Here is an 8741-nt window from a genome sequence, read left to right as displayed (position 1 = left end):
AACCAGCCACAACTCAAGCGGGGAATGAGTGGAACCACAAAGGCTCCCTGCCTTACGCTGACAGGGACAGGCAGGAGAGCAGGAAAGGTCAACATGCTCCCATCCCAACCTGCCTGAGGGACACTGAAGGACTCTTGGTACACCTGTTGGTTACTGCATCCTGCTGGCAGCCTGCCTTAATTTTCCTGTGGCTAACCACAGAAGAGGTAATGAGTTTCAAAGCAACAAATGTCAGAGTGAGTTATTTCAACTTGCCAGCTGAAGCTACTTAGGGAAGCATTAGACCTACATGGAAAGGGTTTCCTTCTGTCCCGCTCTCTCGTACGTCCAAATCTGAGTTACGAATTTGGATATCCTAGAAACACAAAAGATGCTTCAGTCTAGAGGTGCCACTGCTGCTTTACAGGCCAAACACCAACATCCCCCTCTCCTCTGCTGGCCTTGCAACTCACTTCCCAACAGAGGGAAGCAGTTTCCACAACGGAGCATCTTTACAAACCAAAAATAACATCTCATGTCACATAAACTATTCATCAGGAAACTGTGACCAGATTTTGCTTTCCTGATATCGCAGCTTGCAGTAGAATTCAAAAGTTTTTTGTGTAGAATGGAAATAAATTTATACAATTGTATGATCACATGTAAAACCTCAATTATGAGCAGAAGACACTTGTGAGCTAATATTATCATGGAGAATGAAAGACATTTTCTGTGATTTCTCACATTTAAAGACTCCAAAGGATAGAGGCTAGTAAGAAATTAAAGGCAAAATACCTTGAAAAGTTTTAGTCTGTGGTAAATTTCTAACCACTGAACACCAACTAACATGATCAACAGCTCAGTGTTTAGAGAAGACACTGGAAAAACAGGGCACTCTGCATGGCCCAGGGTACGCACAGGATATGCTGCATGACTTCTGGTGCCAGCTTCCAGAGCTGAAAAGAAAACCTCAATAAAGGAGTAGTTTTCCATACAGCCTTCCAGATTTAGAGGTAAGTGACGGCAAATGAACATGAAAACAGAACAAAAAGCAGGCTAGAGCATTCAAGCCACCAGGCTTGTTTTTGATAGCAATCAGGAGTGTAAGGTTACTCTTTTTCTTAGAAAGAAAGAGTTGGGAGCTGCAATTAAAGCTTTAATTAATTCCGCAGTTTGACAAGGCTGTATATGTTTTGAATTAATGAAAGAAAATCTGACTAGGACTTGCTGTCCTGCTCAGTTGCAGACAGTGCTCTAAAACCCCTGCAAATCTAGTCACTCCTGGGGAAAACCAAACAAAATACCACGCAAAGAAATAAAAAAGCCAACTAATTGGCAAGTTTTTATGACAGGTGTTTTCCAGAGAGTCCAAGATCTTTACAGTATCCTGCCACCTTCCATCATCATTTGCAAAATCCTGAGAGCAAGTAAAAAGGAGACTTTTAGGGGATGTTGTGAAGAGAACAGATGGAAACTCCACCTACTTCTACTAAGGAGTCAGTTCTGCTCCAACAGCAGACACGCAGCTTTTCCTCTGAGCCAAGCAGTATCTCACCACAGCTCAATCCAACTCTTTCCCAAAAACCAAGTTTTTGCAGAGCGCTAGATAAGTAAAACCCTAAGAAGGCTGTAAGGTTAATGGAGACCTTTTGTGTAGAGAATCAAAACAAAGGAAAGACTGTACTGAAGATTTCATTCTCTCCTTACAGAGGGATGTCTCAGTGCCTTATCATACACTATTTTCAAAAATAAATTAAACAAAACAGATTTAAGAATAGCAGCGAGAAGGGTACGTGTATTATGGCCACTCCAAACCCCAGCGTAGTGGATACACAGATCACCGCTTGACTTTATTCCATGAAAACAAAGGGAAGATGTTCTTCCCAATGCTCTGCGCAGGGCCCAGGCTGAGGAAGAAAATACAACTCTGAACACTCTCATTTGGTCACTTAGAGCAGGAGAAGGAAAGAGAGAAAAGGGCCAGCCAGCTGCCTGCCTGATTTCAGCACTGCAATCCCATGACCCTCAACTGCATATATTTCATGAGTTGGTGTCCCAGGCAAAGAGGAGAGGGGAGGAAGGCTGGGAGAACTCAGGCCACAGTGCTAATTCCTTTCCTGCACAAAGACAGTCTCTTGAGGACACAAGCCTGCCTCCTGTAACGTAATCTCATAGTCCAGGTGAGAGAGCTTCCTTCGGGGGAAGTTGGTGAGAAGTTCAAAGCGTTCATTGGGGTATCCTTTTGACTGGACATGTTTCACAAGAGCCTGGAGAGAAAGAAAGGCAAAGGAGTGTCATATAATTCAAAACAACACACAAGAATGTTAAAAAAAAAAAAAGAAATCCTGTTTTCCCTTGTAATCACTAAGGAAATTTTGTATATAGTATAGACTTTCTTTTACTTTAATGTCTAATTTGACCCACACATGGTAAGAATAAACATACAAAATAATTACCAAGTGATCTCTTACCTAACTGATTCTTTAAACAGAAGACATACATAATAATACGTTAATTCAAGTGAGCTGAATTCAACATCACATATTCAAATCACAGCAAAATAAGATTTCCAAAAAAATCCTTAAGTGCCCCAAAACAGAAGCCCCCTCACTTGTTTATCAGATATTACCCTTATATTAAACCTAAAAGCTACCAAAGAAACATTTTTGTCAGGTAACGTTGACAAAAATAAATGCAGTATTTTTACTAAAAATGTAATTATTTTCCTGCCTTCAAGATGTGGTGGGGTTTGGTTTTGGTTTTTGTCTTTTTTTTTTCCAATTAATTGACCTCTCTGCCTACAGTAGCAATTGAGGCAGGATACAGAGGGCATTGGGATGAAGAGGCATCAGCCTCACAATCCAACAAGCAGACATAGCAAGAAGAGTTAGTGCCCATGCTACAATGAGAGAGATTTCCCAAGTTCATCAGGAAACACAGCAGATGAGAGTGTAAAGTACAATTAGACAGGGATAGAGAAATGGAGATTGGCAGGAGAGTAGGTGATAGAGCAACAGAGCAAGACTCGGGCAGAATGGTAAGTCATAGCTTTTTAAAAAGGGGAAAAAAAGACAATGAATAGGTAATAAAACATAAAGTATGAAGAAATAAGGGGGTCCCAACAATACCTTTCGCATAGTTTTGGTGGGCAACTTGTATCAGTATATTAAGTGCAAGGAGGTAAGCTAGCAACATTAACTTCTACTGATACTAATTATTCCTCTAGCTTCCCCTCGTTATTTGGCTGCCACTTCAGGACCACAGCGACCCAGCACACAGAAAAAAAGTGGTTGCAAAGAAGCACTTGGCAATTCCTGCCGCAGCTCACAGGCAAGGAGCTCAGGAGATCACTTGGGTGGCTGTTCATTGTAGTGTTTGTGTTCTGGGAGGAAAGCTGTTGGTCCCACAACAGCCCGCAGCACTCTTCCTAATGTTTCAGGGGCATCAATGGAGGTGAAGCAGGAGGTCAAGGAGCTTCAGGAAGAGGTCAGGATGTTCTTCTGCATAAGGGAAGATGAGCAAGAAAGCAGTAGGATGCTGGCAGCAACACTGCAAGGGCAAGAACTGCAGTGCAAACAGAACAGGATGACCAGAAGCAAGACTCAAACACAAGGAGGATAGCAACTTGTAGGAAAAGGCACCCTGAAGACTCATGACCTCTGGCAGCAAAGCAGCAGCTCTCCTCTTATTTGGAAAAATTAAAAAAAAAAAAAAAAAGAAACCCCAGTTGAAAAACCAATATAAAGTCTTGGAAATAAATGGGGAGGACAAACAAGTTCCACTGGAAGACACTGGACCCACTGGTCCTACTCAACAGGTCAAAACCAGCAGGGAGTAGCTGCAGCATATGCTGGTGGAAATGACTCCTTCTGCAGGGGACTGAGGCACCCAACTGGCAACCTAACTCTGAGTCTTGGAAGCCTGCTGCTTGCCTACAGTCAAGATCATGGATGTCATGGATTGTCAAAAGGCATCAAGAAAGATCAACATGTGTCTGCAGCTCGTCCTTGCAGCAGCGACAGCAAACCTGGGCTGCTTCAAGAGGATGCGACTATGCCACTCTGCTGGGCCACACTTGGAATAGTGTGTTTAGTTTTGGTGTCTCCACATTCAAGAAGGACAAGGAAAAAACAGACAGTATCTAGTGGAGGGCCATCAAAATGACGAGAGTACAGGACACGCCTTGGTACATGAAGAAAGGTTGAATTACTTTGATTTGTTCAGCCTAGAAAGGAAAAGTCTTGGTGGGAATATCATCCCAGTGTTCCAATATAGAGAAGATGAAGGCATTGCTTTCATAGACACGCACGGTGACAAGAGACAAGGCACAGAAGCTGCTCCAGGGGAAATTTTATCTGAATATAAGGAAGAAATTCTTTACTGTGAGAGAGAAATTAAACTTCGGAGTAAGCTACCCAGAGAAGTGGTGGAATGATCCTTACTGAAATTATTCTAAAGGCAGCTTGAGAGGGCCCTGGATAACCTCATCTACAGCCCTGCTTTCAAGAGAGGGTTAGACCAGATCATGTCCAAGGATCCTTTTCAACCTGGACTTATCCACAATTTGATGACTGCAGAACAGCCAGGACATACCTGCATGGAGATTTCTTCTGAATTCATCAAAATCCACACACAAACCTTTGGTACAAGGAGATTGTCACCCCAGCCTCCTCTTTTACCTGGACTGTTCTCCAACAGGTTTTGCAGATTACAATGACTGTGTGTGATGAGGAATGCATGTAAGTGAATTTGACCTCTTTCTCAGGCAATAAGGATCAAAAATTCCTTTACAAACCACTGTATGTAAAAACTCAGTTAAGTTTTACTGCCCACATCCCCCCCCTGCCCCATTTTAAAGGCCAGCCTTGCCTGCACACCTTACAACATTTGGTAGACAACAAGTTATTCAGGCAACTAGTCAGCAATGCAAAGGGCTGAGTTGCTGAACAGAGTGAAGTCAGCTACTTCACTGCACACAAAGAGCAATTGCTTCTATAAAAGGGTACTTGCCAGGTTTTTTTTTTTGCTTGACAGGGAAAAACGGGTTACGGTAATATTGGAAGCATAAACCTGGAGATAACTGTGTGTAAAGAAGACAAGCTTGATTGGTAACAATGCAATGATTTTAAAAACTGCTTTAAAAACCAGCCAGAGCAACATCCTGTTATCATCAGTTAAAATTTCTAAAGTGCAATTGTCTCCTTAAACAATTTATTTTTATAGTTCCAGACAGTTTTAAAATGGAAGTAACTAAAGGCTGAAAAAAATCAGCATGGAAACAATGCTCACAAAGAAACACCTGAGACTCAATCTTGATCTGACTGAAACGGCTATGAAAGATCACATGACTTGAGCACAAAAGCTGTCTGTTCAGCTCTGCAATAAAAGGATATCTTTATCCACAAACCTTGACTCACCTAAATTCCTCTACTGACTGCAGAGTAAGCAGCAGCAAAGGAAATCACATGCTGAGATAAACTTCCTTTAACTACCACAGTCCATAAAATGAGTCAAACTAGAAGACAGGATTATCAGGAATATGTCAATATTACACCTATGTATCACCTAAATAAATTAATTAAGTATTCAAAAGTGCTACATGTTTAATAATATCTGCAACTTTATTTAGCAGACTGCTTTCAGAAAGCAGTTAAGATACAGAGTACTTGGAAAAGGATTATAGACCGATGGATGCTACAACAAAGCAAGAATGAAGTTATGAAAGTGAAGCTGGCTCCTAAGAGTGATGCTCTGCCAGTGTTCCTCAAGTCTCTAGATTTCAGCCCCAGGACTCCACGTGTAGCCCTGCAGGCAGTCCACAACCTTACGCTTGCACTTGATTTTGAGATGACGGTGTAACAAAGATAACTTTTTTTTTTCCTTTTATTTTCAAGCAAAAGAGTTAAGGATGAGGATTTCCAGAGTGCTGCAGATTAGATTATAGCCTCATCTTCTGTAAGAGATGTGACACTTTTAAACCTGCATGAGATCCTTCTGAAGAGGTGTGCTTTTGCCTTCCCTAAGACTTCAATACAGAGCTTTTAGGTTGATTATGTTAAAACGAGCTTAAGTGGCCACTGTGTCATGAAAACTCACATCTAATGGGTATATAGTGACCTTTTTACACACTGCTTCCAGATACTTTTGCAGATACACTGCAAAATTTTGATGGAATTGCCATCCTCATTGACTTCTCCAAGGCAGACAAGCCTAAAGCACAGCTGAGACACACACTTGAAGCACAGCAATTAAATAATATAGTAATAAATTTGTTTTGTGAGAACGTCCTCCAAAGTCTGCTCTGTCATCCATGTCCAGAAGGGAGTATGGAAGTGTGGTGAAAGAGATGGAGAAAAAGAATGAAGAGTTTTTCCTTTGATTTTACTGGTGTCTGACCATGGGCAATGACTGAACTTTTCCATTTAGAAAAAAAAAAAAAGAAAATAAAATCACAAATGAGTGCATTGAGAGTATTTTACATTAATTTCATGATTAATGCAAAAGCAGTTTAGAGTGATTTTAGAAAGGAAACAAACGTTTTTGGGACTAAGGAAGACACTGGAACATACACACAACCCAGCAGCGATGGAAACACACAGAGCCAGCAGAGTCTGTTGACTGGAAGGACAGGGAAGAAACACAAGAGAATGACAGCACAAGCACCCCTTGGATATACCACCTTCACTAGATCCGACTGCAATAGTGGAACACAGGAAGAGAAATTCTCCAGCTTCAGCCCTCCTGTACTCAAACAACAATTTCGATCAGCTCCACTCACCAGAAGTTTAGCTTGTTCAGGCAGTGAAATTTGTTCCCTCTTTCCATCTGGATACCTTAGCATCAGCTGTGCCTTTGGTCCTAGCATAAAGGAAGTTACTACACGTTAACAAACAACAAGGCAGCTGAATTGAGCTCTTCTGTAGATTTGGGGTGGCATGCTTTACTGCACAGCGTGGCAGGGTTAGGGGACTGGAGACAAATAGAAGGTTCCAGTCTATGAAGATAAACTTCTACCACATATTTAAAATACACACATCACATTCAGGACTCTTGAAAGAGTTAATAACAGTGATGGAAAGCGATCAGTGTCCCCAGAGAAAAGCACACTGTGCTACTCTGCCTTTGAGACCACTTCAGCCTGCTGCATCCTAGCCCAGGGATGGACAGAGAGGAACAGACACTGCAGGGACTCGTTTGTATCAGCCAAAACTGCATTATTAAAACTCAGTCCAGACCGTCAAGGCAGCCAAGCTAACGACTTAGTCCCACCTGATGTTATTCCACTTCTCCCCACCATACTGGCAGAAGCCCTGCCATATGCACCTGCATTACACCAATGCGTACTTCCTTTGTGGACAAGGTCTCAAACTAAGAAACTTGAGCTCAGTGACTAACATGACCCTGCAGTTTGTGGCACCACTATGCCAAAGCGGTGCTGCTGACAAGGTGAATCGCTCAGATATCTGGTGTCAAGGACGGAGTAAGAAAAGATTTAGCTTTTCAGTACAAGGGATGAAACCATACTTGTCAGCGTATAAAGATTTTCAGGAAAAAAAACAACAAAACACGGGTCACTGTAAAAAAGAAAAGGCAACTTACCATTCGCATCTAGACTCTGAAATGTACTTTCAGGCTTGTCAGCTGACTCCTCCGGTATCCCTGCCTCAATACAGGGCAGTACTCTGTGATTTGATGTTGTCCCAGGCTCAGTCCTTGCAGGGGGCTCAGGCTGAGGCCTCCGGCTCTCCTCTTTTTTATACCCCAAGTCCTTGTGCGGAGACTTCCTCAACTTGGTAGGATTCTCCAATTCTTCCTCCTCCTCCGATCCACAAACCGAAATAAACTCTTCGCTTCCAGAAAAAAGCTCCGACTCTGACTCCTCATCTGATCGACTCTCCGGCTTGGCCTGTGAGGAATCAAAATGCGTCTCCTGTAACGAGGCTCTGATAGCAGCTTCCAACTGGCTGTCCTCACTGGCATCGATGAGACTCTCCTGTTGAATACAGTCAAAACACAAATACATAAAAATGACTTTTAAATATGTACTGAAAAATCAAGAGGACATCAGTCTTCCAAAGAGAAGCTACTAAAACTATCAGGGACAAAGAGTATGGAAAGCTACACATGCCATGCATACTTAATGACTTCTCCTTGGAGTTTTGCAGGGAGTAATATATTTTCTTTATATATATGCACAATTCTGCGACTGCTAAATCCAAAACAAATGCCAAAAGCCCAAAATGCACAACAAAAACAGTTATTGTGGGAGAAGGCATTCCCTGGCACATATTCTTGCACTAACTCATTACATCTGATTATACTACTGAGTGGGTATGTTGGGTTTGTGTGTGTGGAGCCATTTTTGGTAGTGGGGGAAGTGGCTACAGTGATGGACCCTGTGAGAAGATTCACAAAGCTCCCCTGGCTCCAAGGCAGACCCACCTCCAGCCCAGGCTGAGCCAATCAGCAATAGGGAAACACCTCTGCAAATCCATACTTGTGAAGGAAGAACTGGTTTTGAAAAGAAGAAGGAGAGAACTTGGAGGAGAGGCCATTGACCTGATCAAAAGATGACACCATCGGCCTAAACAAAGAGGAGAGCATCGGTGCCAGGAGCAATGAGGAGGAGGGGGAAGACAGAGAACCTGAGACACCCAGCTCAACTGCATGGAGTAGGAGAGGGCAAAGGAGGTCCCTGCAGCCCACGGAGGTTCAACGATGGAGCAGATACCGCATGTGTAGGCCATGGAGGACTCCATGCT

At 42.6% G+C, this 8741-nt stretch overlaps 1 protein-coding gene across 1 annotated transcript; it reads right to left on the bottom strand.

Moving 5' to 3' along the window:
- Positions 1-1524: 1524 nt before the first annotated feature.
- On the bottom strand, positions 1525-7972 carry UBXN7 (UBX domain protein 7; the record flags this gene model as incomplete). Its single annotated transcript, XM_010167103.1, has 3 exons — positions 1525-2246; positions 6758-6837; positions 7579-7972. Coding segments are annotated over 3 exons (636 nt in total), but the record flags the coding sequence as incomplete, so codon positions are not given.
- Between the last annotated feature and the right edge of the window lie 769 nt (positions 7973-8741).

This window comes from Antrostomus carolinensis, unplaced genomic scaffold, assembly GCF_000700745.2.
Source record: "Antrostomus carolinensis isolate BGI_N321 unplaced genomic scaffold, ASM70074v2 scaffold8814, whole genome shotgun sequence".
NCBI lineage: Eukaryota > Metazoa > Chordata > Aves > Caprimulgiformes > Caprimulgidae > Antrostomus > Antrostomus carolinensis.
This window is presented reverse-complemented; position numbering and strand designations above follow the sequence as displayed.